This window comes from Drosophila mojavensis, unplaced genomic scaffold (assembly GCF_018153725.1).
Source record: "Drosophila mojavensis isolate 15081-1352.22 unplaced genomic scaffold, ASM1815372v1 contig_80, whole genome shotgun sequence".
NCBI classification, from domain to species: Eukaryota; Metazoa; Arthropoda; class Insecta; order Diptera; family Drosophilidae; genus Drosophila; species Drosophila mojavensis.
Genome location: NW_025318906.1, coordinates 14,212,605 through 14,235,115, shown reverse-complemented (window position 1 = coordinate 14,235,115; position 22,511 = coordinate 14,212,605). Strand labels below are relative to the sequence as shown.

Here is a 22,511-nt window from a genome sequence, read left to right as displayed (position 1 = left end):
ATCGATTGCAACTTGGAATTTAGATCAAATTTATGATTTCAGTTGATTGCGATTGGCTTCAGTGTGTGCACTCTTTTTTTCCTGCAATTTATCGAAATCTATCAGATACTAGCAATAACAGAAAAATCAAATTGTCGACGGGAGTGAACTGTTCAATAACATTATTCTGTTATTTGGAGTCAGGCAACAGCTGTTAAGGACTAATATTTATTTTAAACAAATGAAATCTTGACATTTATGTGACTTTTCACATCGTTTAAAATAAAGTACATGACCACTTTAAGTTTTTAATAACTCACATTTTAATTTTTTGTACAGTGATAACAGCATCGGCAACTCACTGTTAAGACTTTAGAAAATGTTAATAACATTGTAGCTGTTAGGCTAACTGCTAAACCAGGGCTGCCCTGGTACATTATTTTTACATCAGATCAAATATGGCGCTGGTGTGTTGTTGTCGCTGTCGCAATTTGGCCAAAATTAATTCGCATTAGACGCGTCGAACGAAACAAAAAAAAATTAAAAAAAATAAAAGCGTTGTCGCAGGAAGGCGAACAAAAGCAATATCCATCTGTGCAAAACACATGTAAAGTTCCTTTGAAAGCTGCAACGAAAAAACGGAGTTGCAGTTGAAAACGAAGTAGCCGAAAAAAATTGTGTCTACTCCTTGAAAAGGAGTTTAGTTGTTCGCTCTTCGTTCATGTTTGTGCGTGTGTGTGTGTTTGTTTGTGTGAGTGCTGTTCAAGTAAAGTGCTGCCGAAAACTAAATAAATTGAATTAAAATAGCGGCTTCCTTTCTGTCTTCACAAAAAAAGTGAGAAAGAAAACGCTGAAGAAACCTGGAAAAGTATAAAATACAAACAGTTTTATCGGCGATTCGGCCGCCGCCGCTCGATTTGAGTGTGTGTGTGTTTGTGTGCGTCATTGCCGCTTGCTGCAGCAGCAGAAGGAAAAGGGAGTAGCTGCCAGGCAGCAGACACCAACACCAACGCATTTTCACTCTGGTGTTAAGGAAAATGTTGTGGTAAGTTTCTTTTTGTTTTTGTTATTCTTTTCTTTTTCGTTGCTTTGCATTTATTTATAATTGCGTCTGCAGAGATTTTGAGGCGAATCTCCGACTCCGAGTTGGCCCAGTCGGCAGCAGTTGCATTTTCTGCGCATGTTTTTGCCCACGACTTCCGCTTTTTGCTCCCTTTTTAATGCGACGGCTGCTGTGGCAGCGGCGTCGCTAGCTGCTGCTGCTTTATTTCTGCTCCCCTTTTAGCCTCTTCTTCTTTTACACAACACGCCCTTTTTCGCATGCCTCTCTGTATATGTGTGCGTGTGTGTGAATTGGCGAATAATTATGTTTTATGCTTTGCTCGAATGATTAAAATTCGTGTACAAATTTCGCATTTGCATTTTTGTCTTCCATTTATCTACCTTTAACAGCTGTCACTTCTGTAGATTCTAAACCAGTTTTTGCATTCATTTAACATAATTGTGTGAGTGTGTGTGTGTTTGTGTGTGCCAGCTGTGTCCTGTGCTTGCTTTAATTGTTTTTAATGCATTTCCCCTCGGCTGCTCCAGCGTCTTGACCAGCTCGTTCTCTTCCTATTCTTCGGTTGTGCTCATTTTGGATGCTTGTTTTTGTGTGTTGCTGGGCGCAGGCTCTCATTCTCTGTCTCTATTTCTCTCTCTCTCACTTGCTCTCTCTCCAACTCCTTTTGAATGTTGCCAAACAAACAAAATCCAGCGTTGCCAATTTAAGAGCATGTGTGTGAGAGAGAGAGAGAGAGAGAAAAAGGCGAGAGAGAGAGAGAGAGACAGAGAGCGACTGATAAAGAGAGCGCAGCGACGCGGGTGGGGCTATTGATATTTCCACTTCTCTTTCATCTTTATCTTGTTTGTTTGAACTTTAATTTATGCCAGCCAAAGTTGGCTTTGGTTTCTTCTCTTTGCAACTATTTAAATGTCAATGCACCGCGGAGGCCCGATCCGGGTTGCCCCCCTCGCTCCTTTGCCACCCACGAAATGACAGCGCCAAGTTGCATCACTGAACTCGCCACATGACTCACTTTTTTTTATTTTTTATTTTTTTCTGTTCGTTCCCTGCCAAATGAAGCGGGCCAAAGACCCGCAGCTAACTCACACATACAAATTGCTGGACTACAAAGAAAAAAAAAAACCCAAAGCTATAGGCAAAACCAGTTCCCAAACAAAAACAATCTAAATCAAAGTACAAATTTTGCTATTAAAGTTTGCAAAGTTGAATTTATTTTGCATTTCAATAGCCCTTGTTTTTGTAACTGTTAATGCCAGTGTTGCATCGCTGCTGTTGTTACTCCTGTAGTGAGTTTATTATGGTGTTTGGTGCTCCATGGCTTGCTGTTGCTGTGATTGCCAGTGTTGCATAGCAGCTGCTGCGACTACATATTTTGATATTCCCCATTTATTAATAATTCAATTTCAACAGAAATTCAAGTTAAACAATATTAGCTTAGTTTTTGTACCAAGTAGTGGCAGCAGCTGCAATTGGGGTCGCGCCACCAATAGATAAGATAAGAAGTAAAACTGAAATATTTATGTACATATGTGTGTGTGTGTATCATACAAATTTCTTGTTTTTATCAGCCATGCGTCCCCCTTCGGTATCTTTGCTCCCTATTTGCTTGCGTAGTTGTGTATCTTTGGATATTTTAACGATGACTAAAACTTTGGGAGAAAGGAAAAAAACACACAAAATTCAAGAAATTGCTACAAAAATTTCCAAGTATTCAACTATATTCACATTGTGGCTCACCTCCGTCTCTTGTTTATGTTTTGTTTATGCGTTCGCAGCGTCGACGTCAGCGTCGACGACGACGGCGACTGCACTGAATCATAAACTTGCTTCGGGCTTTGCAGTGACTAAACTTTAGTGCGTGTCATAGCAGCCAGCCTGCGCTACAGATCAATGCATTGAACTCGGCCTGCGTCGCGCAAATCTAATTAACATTTCCGCTTTGCTGGTCAGTGCGACCCCTCCTGCTCCTCCCCATCCTACACAGCATCCAATAAAACTACATTCCATTTGGTTTTGTGTGCATCCGTGCTCGTTGACAATGCGGGTAAACCCACAAAAATATATATCGTAGCCTGCTTTTGGTTTATCTGTCTGGGAAATGATGCTGGGTGGTCAGTTGCATCTGGATGCCTGTCGAATGAGTTTATTGAACAAGCAGAAAGAAAACAATTGCATTGCTATTTTATTTACTTACAATATATGTATATGGAATATATATGTATGAATGTTTTATCAATTTTATGGTGTGCCAAACGCCAGCTGCATAATTCATAGGCCTTCGTAAGTCTTGGGCCTGTCTTCACCGCCTTCGCCTTTGCTCATCGGATGCATGGCACGTGTTTTGATTTTCATTACGGCTCACAACCATATAATCGCTTTGAGCTAAATAATTTCTATATGATTTTATTTATTATTTGGTTTTTGTTAATTTACTTTGTTTAATTGAGCAAAGTAAGGAAATGACTCCTCCTCACGCTTGTATTTCAAACGGTTTTGATATCAGCTATCGGCATGGAATGTTTGTTAGTTTCACATACATACAAATGTATATATAGTTGTATATTCCCGTTTAAAAGTTGAGAATTTCTATGACGAACAAAAGAATAGCTCCGCGGCCATATCAAGCGCAAATTGTGTGGCCTAAAGTATTGAGGAAAAGCTGTTTGCCTTATTTAGTGCGCATTAACCGCAGAGGAGGAGAGAAGCAAGGCAGCGCAGATTATGCACTGTGCACATGAATACCGATGAGTCTAGAGAGTCTGACTGCACAGATATATGCATATATATATATATATATATATATATATATATATATATATAAGTGTAATATATTCGTATGCGTGATAAACATGTACCGCTCATATGGCATAAATTGTAGATACAAATACAAAATATGAACGAACTGAACTGCACAGATAAGCAGAACGGAGAATGAAATTCGCTTAAGTGGCAGCTTTTCAGGCGTTTCGTTCCATTGTCTTGGCTATGCATTGGAGGCCAGCGCAGTGGCTCAAGTACGGGCAGACACAGACACAAATATAATATATATATACACTATATATACATATATCAAGAAAATCATCATTCACAATCCTAAACACTGCAAGCTGTGTGCCGTGAAATTTGAGTTCAAATTTGCAGTACACTTAGCGAAATTCTAGAGTAACAATTAAAATTCTTAGATACCGGGAATTCTAAATAATTGTGTAAATATTTAGAGATTATATGTGAGTAGAGTAAAGTCTGTTTTAAGGGATAACTCTTTGTAGAATTTCTTAATATTATTCGATATAAAGGTATTTGTTTAAATTTGTATTTGCGTTCTAGAGATCTTTGACTATGATTTATATGTATACTCTTCATGTGTTATGTTATATTTATATCTTTTTGCCCCACAAATCTTTTGTTCTCAATGAGTTGCATTTAAAGGCCAGCCACAATTTTTTACGGCCTAAAAATTTTACCACAACAAACAACAGACTTTAACATAGTAGAGAGAACTTGAATTTAGATTCCATGTGTTGCCCCGCCTTCTGGTTCCTTTTCAGTAACTTTTCGGTCTGACGCTTGGTAAAGCACAGTTACACATATATATTTATTTATACAGATACACATAGGTGTATGTGTATATACGCTTGAAGAGCATTAAGATGTGTCTTTGCTGAATCTGGCAGCAAATTCATTTTAATTAAATCCAAATATGTTTTAAGTTAGCGGCTAATTTAAAAATTTCTATAAGAGATCTAGAATGTCCAGCAGATGTAATTGATTAATAAATTATTTATAGATGCATTATTTATTCATTCAAAAATAAACATGATAAGATAATTGTATAAGTGATTAGTTAAAATTTGCTATCGGACTTATTCTTAGTTTGAGCATCATATATAGTCGATGATATATAACTCTGGAAGTAGATAGTATTCCACGCTTTAAGTTAGTATTAGTATTTATTTAAGCAAAAATATATAAAAATGATAATAAAAATAAAATTTATATGTATATATTGTTAATTCAACTAAAAATGAAAATGAAAATGATAATCAAAAAAGTAATAATAATAAATTTAAAATATCATGCACTTTTTACATTGAATTTTGTACTTCCTCCCTTTCATTTGTCCGCACGGGAAGTGCCGCATGTGCTGATTAAATAGAAATCTGTGGAGTGGGCAGAAATTATAATAAAATTGACCGAGGCTGATATGAAGTCAATAGCTTGCATGATGCACATAGCCCATTCCCCTTTGGTGGGTCCCTTAGTCTCCATTTAAAGTTCTTCGGTTCGCACTGCGTCACAAAGAGGAATTGCAAGCACTTGAAGTGCTTCCGCTCGCTGTAGTTGGAGCTGGGGCTGGGGCTGGGACTGGGGCTGGGACTGGGGCTGCAGTCTGAATTTTCACAGCCATCCAACGGGTTTCGTTTTGTTTTTACTTGCTAAAAGCTGACGTTGAAGTTTTCATCTTGTTTTGATTGCATACAAATACTCGGCTGCAATTGAGCCCCTGACACACACACACAAGCATGCACACACACACACACACACACCCATACAGAAGCACAACTAAGTTGTCGACTCTTTGGGGAAACGTTGGCTAAGTGCCGGGACTTTCGGGAGCGATTTCCTCCCCAATACTTGAGACGAACATAAATAAATTGCTCGCAAGTTACCTGCACTTTTTCTTTTTCTGCAGAAGGATGATACCCTGTAATATGACAAGTGTGCATGAGGCATTTTAAGAATACCAATTTCGACTCATGCGAGTCATAACATATCAATATTTGACTCACAACATACTGACTAATTGTTTTCTATCAATTTTTAAACATTTCCGTTTTGCTTGGAATGTCGCACTCGCTTCCCCGATTATAATTGCGTGTCATAGCAGCCAGCTTGCATATGAATGCATTGCATTTCTGTCTGGCCTGCTAAATCTAATTAACTTTTATGCTTTACCTGCCAGTGTGACCATACTGCTGTTGTAATTAATTCAGTGGCTTTTTATATAACTTGGGTATTTTATATGAGTAATATTATATATTATATATATGAGGCAGCTCATTGATATGTTTTTGAATGATTTCTTCTTTTACACGAACTGGCTAAACCTTGACCTTTATGCAGCTATAAATCGGGCATAGTATAGGGCGTAGTATTCACTGATATTTCACTCTATATTTTCAAATTTTGCAATCAAATCTTTTAAACTTTTGCATAGCTAACTCTAAACCAGCTTTAAATAGACAATCTGGGTCGTTTCTACCGTAAGTTATTTCGTGCTAAATTGATGTTTATCGCTGCTGTCCACTTCTCTGCTTTCCCAGCAGCCCTGAACGAGCTGATTATGTTATGATTGAGATAGTTTTATGTCCGCTTCTTAGTTCAACTCCATGGACAAGCTGAGAGGCGATAGCTAGGCTACGGGAAGTTGTTGTTGTTGCCCCATTGTGTCGTGTGTGTAATGTAATAATAGATCTTTTAGGTCTATTGTTGCGCCCTAATTCGTTTTATTTGTTGTTATTGAAATATTTGTTTGTATCTGCATTCGTGAGTGAAGACTGTGTAAAATTGAGTATCGCATGTCTGGTGTGTATGTGTGTGTGGAAAGTATTATTCAATAATTATCGAAGAGTTTCGGCTCGAGTTGCCCCCGCTTCATTTAATTGACGCGCTGTCTGTCCGCCAGTGAAGCAAAACACCAACTGCAACATGTTGTACATGTTGTTTAATAATAAATGTGTACACACCCCACACTCACACACACACACACACATATTCACACTCAGACAGACATTACTCATAGTCTGGCCAAAGATCGGGCACGAAATGGAGCGTGCCAGAGAAAATTCATATGCGTGGTTGGCTGATTCCCCCGATTCTCTTTAAGGGTCAATTTCAGCTACAGTCGAAAACAGAAACAAAAGCAATCAAAGTTCAAGCTGAGAGTGAAGATGTGATTACAAGTTAATTGCTTGTGGATGCAAAACATTGTTTATATTGCCAGCTGAGAAGCCCCAGTCATGGTAAAATGCAAAAATCTCGTAACGCTTGGCTGACGATGTCAATATTTTGATATGCCTGGGAGTTTTTGCTTTTAAAAGAGTTTCTGAATGATTTAGCTTAGAATTTTAGGTCATTTAAGAAGAAGAGCTGGACAGATCAAATAAGTACAAGGCAGAAAAGAGCTAAAATATATGTGGGTCATTTACCTAGAAAAATAGGACAGATCGAAGATATAAAGAACTGAAATAATTGATTTGATTAATTGATTTTCTAAAGACTTTCTGAATGATTCAGCTGATATTCAGGACGAATGGAAGTTAAAATGAAGTGAAATACATAAAAAAAATATAATTGCAAATTCCAAATTCCAAATTTTTTGCTTCAAAAGAGGTCAAATGCAGAAACCTGATCAATTCTTTTTTACTTCTTGAACAAGTACATTAACATCTGCAGCTTTTTTTACTCATACAGAGCTTATGCAATTTTTAATCACGCTGAGCTATTTAAGAGGGGACAGAACCCTTCCGGAAAAGGTTAAATTGCCAGCACGGGCTTAATTAGCGGTCTTGTAGCAGGCAGCTATGGCACTTCAATGCAAATGCCGCAGCAAAGTTAAAAGTTGAAGCCCTGACGGCGACTTTGAAGTTGCGACCCAAATTCAGTCGCAATTCAAATTAAAGCACAATTTTTTGGCCAGCTCCAAGCCAAGAGAGAGAGAGAGAGAGAGAGAGCCCGAGATATTAAGAGACAGACTGACGCAGAGACAAAGTCAAAGACAAAAGGGTCCGCATGCGCTGGCTCGAATATAAAAAAAAACCCGTTTTGGAATCTAGCCGACCATGGCAACTGCGACACAGTCGCCAGTCTCGCCTTGGCCAAAACGAGTGCTAAAAAGATAAATGGATGGCGGCGACAAACAAGTAAAACAAAAAAAAAAGTTAAGCGGGATTTGTTTAGAGGCGATTCGCCGTCTGCTCGAAGGCAGGGATTATGCTCTCCAGTCAGTGACGTTGATTCAATGTTTGTTTAGAACCTGCTGAATTACAAATCCAACCAAGTCACGCGAACAACCACAACAGAACGAAAATGGGGCGGAAATTTCCATGTGCAATATGCGACCAAACAATTTGTTTTTGTTTTGTGTGTGTGTGTGTGTTTTTTTTTCTGTATGCAAACATTTTGTTATCCTTTGCGAAAGCGTAAAACTGGAACTGAAGTTGAGAAATATGGGGTTAAAGCTCTGACATCATTCTTGAATAAACGCCACGTAGGAGTCATGAAAATTCCTGGAAATGTGCCCTTTCGCATGAATGACAAGAACGTGTCTAACATCAGGCAGACGATGAGTGTTTTATAACCGATTAGATGTGAGTGTCTAAACAGCCAGAGATGATCCACTTGAGTTCCTAGCTAGAGCTTATAGTCTTATACTAAGCTAGCTGTGAATTTTGTATAGCTGATTGGAGAGTAATGATGAGCAGTTGAGAATGTAGAGATATATGTCATAGGTATAATCAACTAGGGATGAGTGTCTTATATCCTCTTATACATATTCTTAGATCTTATACTCGGCTAGCTGTGAAACTTTTATACCTGATTGGAGGGTAGAGAGTACAGTGTAGTAGGGTAGAGCTGAGAGCTTTATCCTCTTATATTCTCAGTAGAGCATGTCTTATACTAATTTATAGCTCATTAGAGAGCGAGTAGAGGCGAGCAATTTAGAGAAGTAGTGTAGAGCTGAATGTCTTATACCCAATTAGAGCTGACAGTAATACTTATGGCTGTAGATTAGGGAGTATGTATGAGTAATTGAGAGTAGTAGAGATGAGTGGTTTATATATATTTGCTGTGTGACTTTAAAGAGTTATACCTCATTGCAGATCAGTGTCTAATACTAGGTTAGCGAGTAGAGATCATTTCTGACTTTAGACTTATAGAGTAGAGATTATTTTGTTATCCACTTATATTCTCAGCTAGATTTAAAGTCTTATACTCAAATGGCAATGAATGTCTTATAACTCATTAAAGATTTGAGTAGTTAGGAATAGTAGAGTAGAAATGAATGTCCCATAATCGATTGGAGATGAGTGCTAGAGCGTAGAGAAGACCGCTTTGTACTTACTTATGCTCTATTAGAGATGTGCTTATCCATTTAAAAATAGGTTTCTTATACCCAGCTACACATAAAAGTCGTATACCCGTCTCGAAAGCAATGCAGGGTATTTCGAAATTGTTGACCCCTGCGGTGTATATGCATTGCCTTCAGGTTAAATGCGAAAACAGTCCCTAAGTCCGTCCGTCCGTCTGTCTGTTTGTCATCCACCCAAAAAGGAAGTGCAAAGTGTGAAGTAACTTAACAGCGGAGTGGGAGTAAATGACAATGGCCGGTTTGCAGGGATGTTTGTGGAAACCCTCTTGAGTGCACATTTCACGAAATTGAACTTTTTAATTGGCCACCAGGCGAAGGGAGGATACCAGGAAGCAGCACATGTGCCCGAGCCGGTCTCACTTAACGAGTCCTTCAATGGCTTTGTGCGAATTGTTTGTTTCGCCAACACAAAGAATTTTTCATTTGTGAAAATTAACTCGTTTATTCGGAAAATTTGGGAATATTTTAGTTGTTGCAGATTTTAATCTAATTAAAACATAGTCCCATTAACCATTTTAAATTAAATATTTTACTAAGCCAAGTTAGTTAACAATAGAATAATGACTCTCTTATGACTTGTATTGCCTTGAATTTCTATGACGAACTTCATAGCAAAGTCTAATGATTAATGCAATTTTGATAAGAGACTAAACCCTAAACATTTAAAATAAATAAATAATAGTATATAAGTACTATTAAATATACATTAATAAAAATTTAATGACACAATAATAAAAAATAAAATAATAAAAATAAAAATATCCTAAATAATAATAAATAAAAATTTTAATAAAACAATAATAAAAAAAATATTGAAAAAATAAAATAATAATTAATAAATAATAAGAATAATAATAATTAAACTAGTAACATTTATAAAATAATTAAAATTAAAAAGTAATTTAAAAAAATAAATTAATTAATTAAAATTTGTTTATTAATATAAATATAAATATATATCAAAAAGTCATATAAATATTTACAAAAATATATAAACGAAAAATTAATAAATAATTTTTATAAAATTTCACTTGTTCTTTCTACAACGAAAAGTTTAATTTAGCTGATTATTTGTGTGAGTCGCACAGTAAAATCTTCTTGAGCGTACTTCATTAAGCGAACATCTTCATCAAAAGCCCCGAACAACACTTCAAGTAATGCGTAAATATGCTCTACTTTCGCGTCGGCTATAAAAAAAAGGGCGAATGTTTGCCTGTTGCCCGCACAGCTTAACTGAAATGATGAGAGTTCATCAAGTGTCTCCAGTGTAGTTACTTTCGCGGATGTGGTCACAGCGTTGATTATGCTGAATGAATTCTACGCCCATAAACAAAACGCACGGCGTACTTACCAAAGGGCAGACTTTTGGCCAAAAGTATGACGCAAGTGATGCTCTACCAGGCTTCGTGGACAATTAGAGAGGAGGGGGCGACGCGCGCCGAGAGGTGGCCCAAAAGTGGGTCAAAAATCTTTCTAAGCAGCGTGACACAAATTTCGCTTAGTTCTTAGTTCTTAGTTCTACATTTATTATGTAAATGGGCTTAGCTTTCCGTTGGCGACTTCATATCACAAAAGATATTGGAAGGGGCCAAAAGAAAGAAAAAGTAAATAGGCCATGAAAGAGAAGCTTCATTGTCTTTTATCAATGGCAGTATTTAGTACGAGGTTTTGATATAGGTATATGATTAAAGAATACATATAAATATGTGCATATGTGTGTATAGAGTTTGCGGTTTCTGTTTGTTTTTTACACCTTGATTTTGCATTGATTCTGATTATCATTTATGCATTCAGCAGCTGTTTTCACTTGATTGGCTTGGCTTTCGATTCAAGGTCTGCTTTCATTGATTTATCAACAGCTAAATATAGTTGATTAATGTATGTCAATTTCCTCTATGAGTAGAAATTCTAACCGAAACTTTTCTGTTCTGTTCTGCTCCTCAATTACAGATCTCATTATTATAATTAACAAGCCAGCTGATTGGAGACGGCGCAGCACCTGGGCGGCGGATACCAGAAGAAATTCAGCGGAAACATCTCTCTCTCACTCTCTTTGTCACTCTCCCTCTCTACATACTTCAAAATAGCACACAAAACGTTTTGCGCCCTTAAGCGACAGCAACAACAACAACAAACCAAAACGAAATGACGTAAGTTACAAGTCTGACTTATATAAATATAACATAAATATATATATATATTGCATAATGAATATATTCCGAAACATGTTACATTGTCGTTGTAATCAAGAGCTGAGTCTAGACTTTTTTCTCTCGTTTTTTGATTTGATTGAAGGACATTTCAATTATGACTCTTGACTCTGGCTCTTATTCAAATTGCTTTCGGTTAACTCAATTGCCAATCAATGAGATGCTGCTCAATTGATGTCTGCAGTCGGTCTCTTAATTTCACCTGCATCACGTCACGTCACGTGCCAGCCAAAAAAAGAAAAATAAGCCCATTTATAGGTCATCAGCAGAATTTGGGTGTAGCCCAGCCCAGCTTAGGAGGCCTCGTCGCGACTTTTCGCTTGTTTAATGCCCATAATTTGTTTGACGTTTTACTTCAGGCGGGGAGTGGCCCATCCGCTCGCTTCCTGACACGACGTCCCCAAAGTTTGCTTAGTCAGGGCTTTTGTCGAGCTGACTGACTGACTGACAGAGTGACGGACTGACTGCTCGGCTAACTGATTCATAAGCACAAAACGCAGTCAGTTTTTCGGTGCTAATTTTCTGGGTGTGTCATATATATATATATATATATAGATATAGAGTAATATATATAGCACGCCGTTGGCCCATTGTCTCTGAGGGAATTCGCTTTAAAACTGGCCAACCGAATGCTTTGGCCCAGCTCAGTTTTAGCCCAGTTTGGCTTGCGCAGCTCAATGGGTAACATTTGTCCGGCAACTGCAGCAGACGCGCCGCACTTGGAGCAGCTGTTGCACTTGAATTTTCAGCTAATGAGGTATATGCCCCAAAGTAGGCTATACTCGAGCTCTCTCTCGCCCTCTCTCTCTCTCGCTCTCTCTTGGACTCACTCGCTGCACAAACATTTTTGGGGTCTGCTTTAATAGTTTTTAATTGATTTGAAGTGCGCTCTAGGAACTTCAACTCTAATTGAAATGCATTAAACTAATATTTTGAGTAATGTTAAAAGGTGAAGAGCTTCGAATGCTGACGCGCATTGCTGAATCATATGTCTGTGTGAACCTTATCGAAATCAATATTTGATAACCGCATGTGTGTGTGTGTGCCTGTGTGTGTGTGTGTTTGAGCAGCTTAAATGATTTCATATGGCTGTCAGTGAGTGATCGAGGCAAAATATGGCTAAAAAATTGCCAAATCATTTAAGCAACGGCATGATCTATAGAGCGTTGTTCTTACAAAGCCATTAAAGCCGCACAATAATCGCAACTCGAATCAGACAGCATTAAAGGCCAGACGCGCGCTTTATAACGAGCTGTAACAGCAACAATATTCTCAATAGACAAATGCCATGTTAATTGGAAATGTACGCTTAAGAATTGTTGTAGTAGGAAAAAAAAATAGAAAAAAAAAAAAGAATTCAAACTGATTCAGTCAGCTCTACAGCTCTCAGCTCAGCTCAGTTCAGCTAAACAGACTTAGACTTACGTTTCTGTAGTTGTATGAATTTTTCATGGCATGCCACAGGCTCTATGTATTGCTGTTTCTCCTATAAAAGAGTGTGTGAGAAAGAGAGTGAGAGAGATGGAGAATAAAACACATTTAATAGACGCAGCGCCGGGGGGAAATATAAATTATTGAGCTCGTTTCTTAAGTAATTATCGCAGCACAGCAGCGCCGAGCGAGACAGACAGACAGACGGACGGACGGATCGAGTGAGCGACTGACAGAATGGACAATTGAGGCACATGAACTGTGTCTGTCTGTGTGTCTGTGCCTGTGAAGGGTTCGGCTGTCTACAGCTGAGCTGAGCCGAGTCTAAGCTCTGCTTTTAATTGCAACGTCAAGTGGGAAACCGAATAATTCTGTTCGGCTCTGTTCTGTTCCGTTCCGTTTGGGGCCAGAGACTAAACGCTGTGGGGCTCTTGACTCTCGCGACTCGGGTCTTCTTCGTAGCACACATCTCATTATTTTATTGCCTTGAAGTGTAATTATTTAGCTTTTAGCCCAATTCGATGCCGCAGACACTCAGCGGCGAGTAAAGCCGCCTCGATCAGCGATCGGCGGCTCACTTAGGCTGGCTCTCGCTCTCTTTGCACTCTTGATAACCATTGCAAGTGGTGAGGGGTTTGTTTGGGGGGCTCATGTGAATGTGAGTGGCAGTAGGAGATGTGATTGATAGGGCATATATATAAAAATATTTATCTTTTATTTTTTATCTTTAAATTTATATTTTAATCTAAAACCTACTGTGATATTTGTTTTTATACATTTTTATTAGCGCAAAATTTTTTTTATTTTTGTTTGTATATAAATTATAGTAATAATAATAAAATAATCAAATAAATATATATAAGAGTATAATTCTTGAATTGAATCAACAGTCAACTCGATCGATTTCAAATTATATAAAATCAATTAATATTTTATACATTTTATATATATATTTTTTTTAAGTTTTAACAATGTATACAAATCAATTAAAATATTATACATTTTATATAAAATCAATTAAAATTTAATACATTTTATATATTTTTTATAGTTATATCAAACTACAAAAATTAATTAAAATATTATACATTTTATATAAAATCATTTAAAATAAAAGTTAAAAGTTCATATACATTTGTTATTGTAAAAAACATTTTCATTAATTTAGTTATCAGCTATAAATATTTATAGTTAGCAATAAATAGTTAAATATACATATGCTTGCATTTTAAGGTATCTGCTAGTCGTGCACTTCCAGCTTTGCACTTTTGTTTGCTGTTACTTCATTGTCTTTGACACACACCGCTCGAGTCAAGCCAAGCCGAGTCGAGGCGAGTCTCGAGGCCTGTGAGTGGTTCACAAGACTCCACGCGCTCTGCCTCTACATCTCTCTTGATCTTAGTCTCTCCCTCTCTCTCTCTCTCTCTGGCTCTCTCACTCTCTTTGGGTCTGTGGAACCAAGTCTCGAGCGAGACTTGTGTGGCGCGTTCAGTCTGACTTGAGGTTCGATTTCGATCAGCCGCAAGTAGCAGTCGCCGCAGCTGCAGCTACGAGAGTGTTTTTTGCTTCGAGCAAAGCGAACCTAGACAAACATAAATTCCATTTACTTATTTAGTGCTGTGATCGTGTGACCGAACACTTGTGTGTGGGATCGCTTTTTAGATTGTGTGCGTGTGTGTGTTGTATCACAGTGCGCGCGTGTGTGTGTGTGTGGCCGCCTCTGCAAATGTTTACTGTTAGCTAATGGCCATGAAGAAACTCTATGCCAAAACCTCGTTCAGCAGCAACAAGAAGTCCAATGGCAGCGTTGTCGCCTCTGGTCCCATTCTGGCCTATCATCAGCCCGCCAATGCGATGCTCGCCATGTGCGAGTTCCAGGCAAATCAGGAACTGCAGCAGCACCACCATCAGCAGTCCGACTCTCAGCTGCTGATGATCAAGCGCTCCCAGAGTCTGTGCAGCAAGGCAGCGTCCAAGGGCCGCTCGCTGCCGGCTGCTGTGGGCGAATACTACAGCATTGAGGAGCTGCAGGAATTGGATTTGCTGGACTATCGCCATCCCATGTACCACCACTACCAGCATCATCATCAGCAGCAGCAGCGCAGTGCCACCGCCTATCATGAGCATGAGCAGCTGGTGCTGCAGCTGCCCTTGGCGCATGCCACGCCCACGAGCACTGCCATCTATGAGGCGCCCACCTGGACACAATCGCTACTCAATGACCAGTCCTTGTACGTAACATCCAAGGGCGTAGGTAGCCGACATGTCGATGCTTCATTATCAACAACAAACACATCCACAACAACAACAATAACCACAACCACATCATCATCTCCATCAACATTATCATCATCATGCACAACAGCCACCAGCTCTGTCTCGACTCTAGTCTCTAGTCCAGCCTCTACCCCATCCACTCTGCCTCTGTCCACATCCAGCGCTATATTTTCCACTCTGCGCAAATGCGTACCTCTGCCCCAGTCCCAGTCACAGCCACAGCCGCAATCCCAGTCACAGTCACAGCCGCCGTCCCAGCTTCCGTTCTCTTCCAACTCTGGTCCCGGTTCCACTTCCACTGTTCCGCCTAGACTCACCAGTTCCCTGTCCTTCTCAATTAGAGCGCCAGCCACGACAGCAGCAACGGCAGCATCAGCTACGAGTCACCATCTCTATAGCAATATACATCATTTTTTTCTACTGCAACAACAACATAGACATAAAACACAACAACAACAACATCTACAACAACAACAACAGCAACACATACAACGCATCCCTCAACGTCGTCATAACTCGGTCAAAGATAAACCAAGTTTAACGTATGTTTCTTGTTTCCCTGTTTTTTCCCAGTTTTTTCTCAGTTTTTCCTTTACCATTCAATTTTATTTCACTCAGAGGCAAAGTCCTGGAGCTAAAGATCACAGATCTCAGATTAACCAAGGTTTTCCTATATTATAAACTTTTCCACTCCAAAGAAATGTCCTCTTCAACAGAGATTTCCAGTAGACCAGAGATCTTGAAGCATGATTTCTGCTGTTCCCAAGTTCTCTCAATTCAGAAACCTTCAGGAAATAATTGACCTATTTTTGTGGTTACCCCACCCCAATTGTGCCTTTATTATAAACCTTTATTCCACTCCACTCTCGATCTGCAACGTCCTTGAGCTAAAGGTCACAGATCTTGTAGCGTGATTGAATTCAAATTTCTTCATACAAAACCTTCAGGAAATAATTGACCTACGGCAAGCAGGGTCACACATCGTTTTTCTTGTTTTTTTCTCCATATCCTTTTCAGCACGTTTCGAGGCGAGGCGAGGCGAGATTACCTCTGCCCTATATCGAATTGGAATTGGAATCCCCGCCAGGCTGCAGGGGTTTCCCATGTCAATGTGCGCCCGTCAAGCTGTGGCCAATTTAACGCCAATTAGAAACTGAAAAAGAAAATTGAGTGCTTTGTGTGTTCGTGTTGGAAATGTGCGCATTCAACTTAACGCACGAATTCATCCACAACACGAGCGAAATGAAAACACACAACACAAATTTCACCTGCATTCGGTGTAATGAAGTCTTTGTGTATACAAGCGACCCATATGGAATGATGGAATGCAATTTGCATTACAGCTCATTAGCTGACCACATGCTCAAACGTGACTGAGGGAGGGAGGGGGTGGGAGTGCGAGTGGGGGGAGAGGGGAGCAGTAGAGTGAGACTTAGGCCCGCTTAATTTAAGTAGAGTATGATTAATCCTCATAGTAGTCCACGACGTCGTCGTCGTCTCCTTGGTACTTAACAAATTACACGTATCTCACATAGATAAACTTCACTTTCGTTCCACGAAACACATTACATTGTCAGAGCCTGGTCAGGTTATATAAGTCGGGGCACAGCTGTGTCTGCGCGTTTGGACTAGCTGCCGTTGCCCGCTGCCCGCTGCCCGCTCTCCTTGCCTCTCCTTGTCGGTCTCCATTTAAGTGCAAAACTAGTCAAGTTTTAAGCCAGATCGAGCCGAGAATTCAGCGCTTTGTCTGTCTGGCCAACGGAAAGCAAAAAAGGCAAACAAAACGCGAGCACAACTCGTTTTGCTGCTGCTGCTGTTGTTGTTGGCTTTGGCTTTGGCTCTAGCTTTAGCTTTAGCTGTCATTAAGTCTTGGCCAGTAGCACACAGGCCAAGTTCTTGTCAGCAGCGTCATTGCGTTTGCAGGCATGTTTCACGATTTTTCTATTGCAGTCGGTGTCTGCTTTTCCGCTGCCCTTTAATTGTCAACGCTGGCATCATAAGAAATATGCTAAAGGTTGCATAAAAGATCATTAGAATTATTTAATCGGCGACGGCGACGATGACAACTGCATGACAGGTGTGCGCTTTTTTTTTTTTTTTTCTCAGGCGGCTGCACGATATATTCTACGCAATGCGTTTCCTGTCCAGTTCCCAGCTGCGAGAGATCACTGCACTCGAGGCAATCGTGTGAAACAGTGTGTGAAAGCCGAGATCGAGACCGAGACCGAGACGGAGACGGAGATGGAGTGGGAGACGGCGACGGCGACGGAGATTGAGAATAGGAAAACATAGCTGTGGTTGGGGGGAAATCAAGTCGAGTCAAGTCAAGTCAAGTCGAGTTGCTCTTTGTATGAAAAAGCGCATCTAATGCTTTTCTGATGAATCATTAAAGTCAGCTCAGAATCTTTATAGGTTTTGCCTCCCAGTTGAAATTGTTGTAATCGCTTGCTGATCTATTTCAAATTCATCTAATCTCTTGCAGTGAGCAAAGCATTATTGGCGCACGCGCCTCGGTGATGGTGTACGATGACAACCAGAAGAAGTGGGTGCCATCGGGCAGCTCCTCGGGCCTGAGCAAGGTGCAGATCTATCATCATCAGCAGAACAACACATTCCGTGTGGTGGGACGCAAGTTGCAGGACCATGAGGTGGTCATCAACTGTTCCATATTGAAGGGTCTCAAATACAATCAGGCCACGGCCACGTTCCATCAATGGCGCGACTCCAAATTTGTATACGGTCTCAACTTTTCCAGCCAGAGCGATGCGGAGAATTTTGCGCGTGCCATGATGCATGCCCTAGAGGTAAGTGCTGGATGACTACAAAATATACGCTATAGACTATGATTAACTGTCTCTCTATCTCTATGTCTTCTCTTCTCCTTCACTCCGTGCTCAGGTTCTGAGCGGTCGCGTGATCAACAATCCTGCCGGCCAGCCCACAAATGGCAATGGCTATGAGGAAGATATGGGCTATCGTACAATGACCAGCGAGGATGCGGCCATATTGCGGCAAAATAATGGCATTGGCGGCCACATAACGCCCTCGGCCCAGACGCCCACCTCGCAGACAAATCAAAATAACATACCACAGAGTCCACCAACGCCGCAGGGACATCATCGCACTAGCAGGTGGGTCACGCAGCTTCATTTGACGCATCATCATTGCAGTTAGTCGACATATGAATTTTGATTTCGTTCATTTCTCTTCTCTCTTTCAAACACACAAACACACACTCACATATATATATCTTCTATAACTGTAACATGCACATCGTTCTGTTTGTTGTCGTCGTACTCGATGCTTGACACTTGATATTCGTTATACGATATTTAATCTCTAATACACACACACACATATACACACACGCACACACTCACACATTCTCATCGATCTTACGTCGTATCACATCACAAATTGCTCAAAAACTAAAGGAATTCCCTCAGCGCACCACCGGCACCACAGCCGCAGCAACAGCAACAACAACAACAGCAGCAGCAGCAACAACAACAGCAATTGGGAGCACAGCCGGGCTCACACTACGGACCCACTGGAAACGGGCCAACGTCCAATGGCCTGCCGCAGCAGCAGGGTAATCCACAAATGCAAATACCACCAGCACCTGGTCAGACACAGCAACAACAACAGCAGCAGCAACAACAACAACAGCAGCAGCATCAGCCATACCAACAACAGCAGCCCGTCTACACAACTGCGCAGCAGCAACAGCAGCAGCAGCAGCAACAACAGATGGTCCAAGCGGGCTATGCGCCCCCACAGGTAGGTCTGACTGACTCCTGGAGCCAGTGTCTGTTGTTCCTCCACTTATGGCGCTACGTTTACCTACCTATTTCTGTTTCATTTCATTCCAAACATTCGTACGTCCGCAATTGGCTTCAAATGCTCCCAAAAAAATATAAATAAATATAAATAAATTTATATATGTATATATAAAACGAACCCAAACCACCAACACAACAATTACCACCACCACCACCACCACCACAACCACCATCGCCACCACCGCTACAACCATCACCCGCCAGCAGTACCAGCAGCCCCACTATGTGCTCTCAAACTCTAATCCCAATCTCAATCTACATCAATACCCGACACAGCCACAGCCGCCGATGCCCATGCCGCCGGTGCATCAGAATGGAGGCGGACCCATATACGGGGCTGCCACACAGCCGGCCCACATACCCAGCTCGGCCAGCTCCAACAGCGTTGTCTACTCCAGTCAACAGCAGCTGATGGCGCCACAGCCACCGCAGGCGCCTGGCATGCCCGCGTCCGGCTATGTGCAGCTGAATGGCCAGCAGGCGCAGCAGCAGCAGCAGCAGCCGGAGAATCCGTATGGACAAGTGCCGCTGGCACCGCCCATGATGCAGCAGCAGCAGCAGCCGGGCGGTGGTGTGCCCATGCAGCCGCCACTGAATCGCATGAGCAGCACGGGAACAGGAGGAGCAGTAGCTGCGCCGGCGCCACCACCACCGCCACCCACATTCGGTGGTGCACCGCCAGCGCCGCCACAAATGTTTAATGGAGCCCCAGCGCCGCCACAGCCACCCGCACCGCCAGCACCACCGGCTATGGGTGGACCGCCAGGCGCACCTGGTGGTCCTGGCGCACCACCACCGCCACCGCCGCCTCCAGGCTTGGGTGCCGGCGGTGCAGGCAAGAAAGATGATCCGCAGGCTGATCTAATGGGCTCGCTGGCCTCCCAGCTGCAGCAGTTCAAGCTCAAGAAGAACAAGGTAAGAGATCCTAGTGGAAACTAAGGCAGCTCATCTAATTGACCAACTCTCCATTGTAGTCCACCACATCGGCTCCTGAGAATAGCGGCAGCAGCACCTCCAGCGCCGGCAGCGGCAATTATGGCACCATTGGGCGTAGCTCCAATGGCATGGCCTCCATGATGGACGAGATGGCCAAGACGCTGGCCAGGCGTCGCGCGCAGGCCGAGAAGAAGGAGGTGAGTGAGATTTGAAATGCATGTATAACAGTTGAAGTATTTCAATTGATATTGACACATCTCTACATGCAGCCTGACCCTGAACCGGAAGTTAAGCAACGGCCGTGGGAAAAGTCAAATACGCTGCCCCACAAGCTGAGCAGTGGCGGCGGCAGCAGCAGCAGCACCACATCAACCACATCCAATGCCCAATGTGGCGCCAATGGCAACAATACATCGAACAGTGGCGGCGAATCGCCCCGTCCCATGCGCAAACGTTTCGGCAGTGCCAGCGAGGAGACCATACTCAAGGTGAGTTCGAATTCGTTTACTTTGTTTAGAAACTTAAGATCTAATCCAATTCCCGCTTTGCATAGCAGGTCAATGGCGATGGTCTGTCGCTGGCACTGTCCAACAGTGATCTGGACACCCTGAAAGCTGAGATAGTGCGCGAGATGCGACTGGAGATACAGAAAGTGAAAAACGAAATCATAGATGGTAAACACTCTCAATTCTCTGACATGATTGCATTCATGAACCATCTGCTCTCTTCGCTTGCAGCTATCAAATCGGAGTTCAATCGTAGATAGATCAATAATATCGACTTAGCCTCGATGCAGCCTCTTATAATACTGTCTACTGCCTACATCATCAAGGGTATATCATGAAAACGATTAACAGCAGCAACTAGAAGAAGAAGAAGATACACAGTCCTGCAAGTGAGCTCGCCCCATGCACGTGGAGTGGGCGGCAGGGCGTGTCTCTGAACACGAATCACGAACTGAGTTATATATTGCATGTAAACAGAAATCGCGTCAAATATTTAAATGTGTAATTTTTAAATATTTTAATTGTATTTAATTCAAATATTCTAATAGCGCCCAACGTAATGGGCATATATACAAGCATATACATATATACAAATTTATATATATATATATCTACATAGATATATAGACTTAACTATATATATACACATATGTATAACTATATATATCTCTATATATATATATATATATATATATATATATATACGTACACGTATGCATATACAAGTATGCAATTATGATGTATCAGCTTTTTACAAAAAGGAAGTTTAGTCAAACAAAAAAAAAACAAGTAATTTTAATTCTAATTGATTTTTAAGTTACGCAAACTGTAAACAAATTTTGTGCGATGCAACAAATTGTAGTGTGTAAATTTACAAACTGTACAATATTTTTACATAAGGATAAACAATTTCAAAATGTGAACAACAGCAACAAAAACAACAAGAAAATGCAATGTATACTTTTGCTCTGTGTTTAACCTTTCGTCTCCCCCTCTTTAAACCCTTTCCCAACTGGCCTCTGAGCACTTATTTCAAATGCATTTCGTTTTCGCTTTTCTAAAATACCAAAAAAAAAAAAATCAAAATCTCGTAAATATTAACATATAAACATAAGCCAAAAATAAACCCACAAAGGAGAAAAAATTAAAAAAAAAAAAAAAAGAAAAGAAAAGAAAACAATTTTAACAAGCATCTATCTATTCTACATATACGTATACCAATACAGACACAAACACACACACATACACATACACATGCATACATGTTTAGATACACGCATTGTAAGCAGTATAGTATTAAAGAATGAAAGAAAATGAAGAAAGACGAATGCAAATTTAGGAGAGTCACAATTCCATGGATGCGCTCCATAAGGTAATCAAATTAATCAAAACTATGGATACAGTCGTTGCATTTGAGAGCTCTACACAACATTTCCCCAGTCGACAAACTGACAACAAAACAAAAATAAAAAACATTTTCCTAAGTAACGATCTCATAAAAACAAAAACAAAAAAAAAACAAAAAAACAAAACAAAACAAAACACAAGCAAATTTGTGTGTAAATCAAACTTAAAAATCAGAAATTTACTCAAAACAAATACAACAAGCAAAAAGTCTTCAAAAACATTTCAAAGCGGAATTGAGTGTGGGTGTTCAGCATTAGCGTTATATACATACATAAACAAATACTTACAAACAAATAAATACAACTAGATAAAACACAGATATTGATAATCTATCTATCTATTAAAACGCCCCACTCTCCACTTACCAGAGAGTGGGCGCAAGTATTACCTAAACGTGCATAAATACCAATACCAATACCAATTAGCAAGTAACATGGATACACACCTGCTCCTCTCCTCCAACTCCATTATATAGTAGAGACCCGAATTGTTTTCCTAGTTGATTGAATTCTGAACATATTTCAACTTCCATATACAATTAAGACTAAATAGTGAAATTTATACAACAACTTGACGAGAAGAAAGAAAAGAAAATAACATACGAAATATGAAATCGTTTGGAGATGATGAATTTAGTTGTTAAGGCATATAAATATATATATGTATAACGAAGTGAAATTGTTTATTAAGTGAAACATTTATTTA

The 22,511-nt window shown here is 40.4% G+C and overlaps 1 protein-coding gene and 1 long non-coding RNA gene across 7 annotated transcripts; one reads left to right on the top strand and one right to left on the bottom strand.

Moving 5' to 3' along the window:
* The first annotated feature begins 419 nt into the window (after positions 1 to 419).
* Positions 420 to 20,912, top strand: LOC6579857 (protein enabled). 6 transcript variants are annotated; one of them, XM_044010584.1, is made up of 10 exons: positions 420 to 1,024; positions 11,148 to 11,347; positions 17,598 to 17,919; positions 18,014 to 18,246; positions 18,550 to 18,895; positions 19,162 to 19,872; positions 19,932 to 20,090; positions 20,163 to 20,381; positions 20,450 to 20,567; positions 20,631 to 20,912. In XM_044010584.1, exons 2-10 carry the CDS (start codon positions 11,343 to 11,345, stop codon positions 20,657 to 20,659), a joined length of 2,142 nt encoding a protein of 713 aa, XP_043866519.1. In that variant the 5' UTR covers positions 420 to 1,024; positions 11,148 to 11,342; the 3' UTR covers positions 20,660 to 20,912. The 6 variants fall into 6 exon arrangements, with proteins under 6 accessions (XP_043866519.1, XP_043866518.1, XP_043866517.1 ...); XM_044010583.1 differs by lacking the exon at positions 11,148 to 11,347; XM_044010582.1 differs by lacking the exons at positions 420 to 1,024; positions 11,148 to 11,347 and adding an exon at positions 14,566 to 15,069 and having other exon boundaries at positions 18,562 to 18,895.
* On the bottom strand, positions 2,234 to 3,843 carry LOC122757672. The gene is made up of 2 exons (XR_006357789.1): positions 2,783 to 3,843; positions 2,234 to 2,694 (listed from the first exon to the last, which is right to left on the bottom strand). It is a non-coding gene; the product is annotated as an uncharacterized LOC122757672 (long non-coding RNA).
* Positions 20,913 to 22,511: the final 1,599 nt, after the last annotated feature.

Bases quoted from the DNA above. Each gene is read 5' to 3' on its own strand.
- LOC6579857 (XM_044010579.1), top strand. From the start codon at position 14,582: ATGGCCATGAAGAAACTCTATGCCAAAACCTCGTTCAGCAGCAACAAG. The intron at 17,920-18,013 runs GTAAGTGCTGGA...CTCCGTGCTCAG, and splicing joins CCATGATGCATGCCCTAGAG to GTTCTGAGCGGTCGCGTGAT. The intron at 20,568-20,630 runs GTAAACACTCTC...CTTCGCTTGCAG, and splicing joins GAAAAACGAAATCATAGATG to CTATCAAATCGGAGTTCAAT.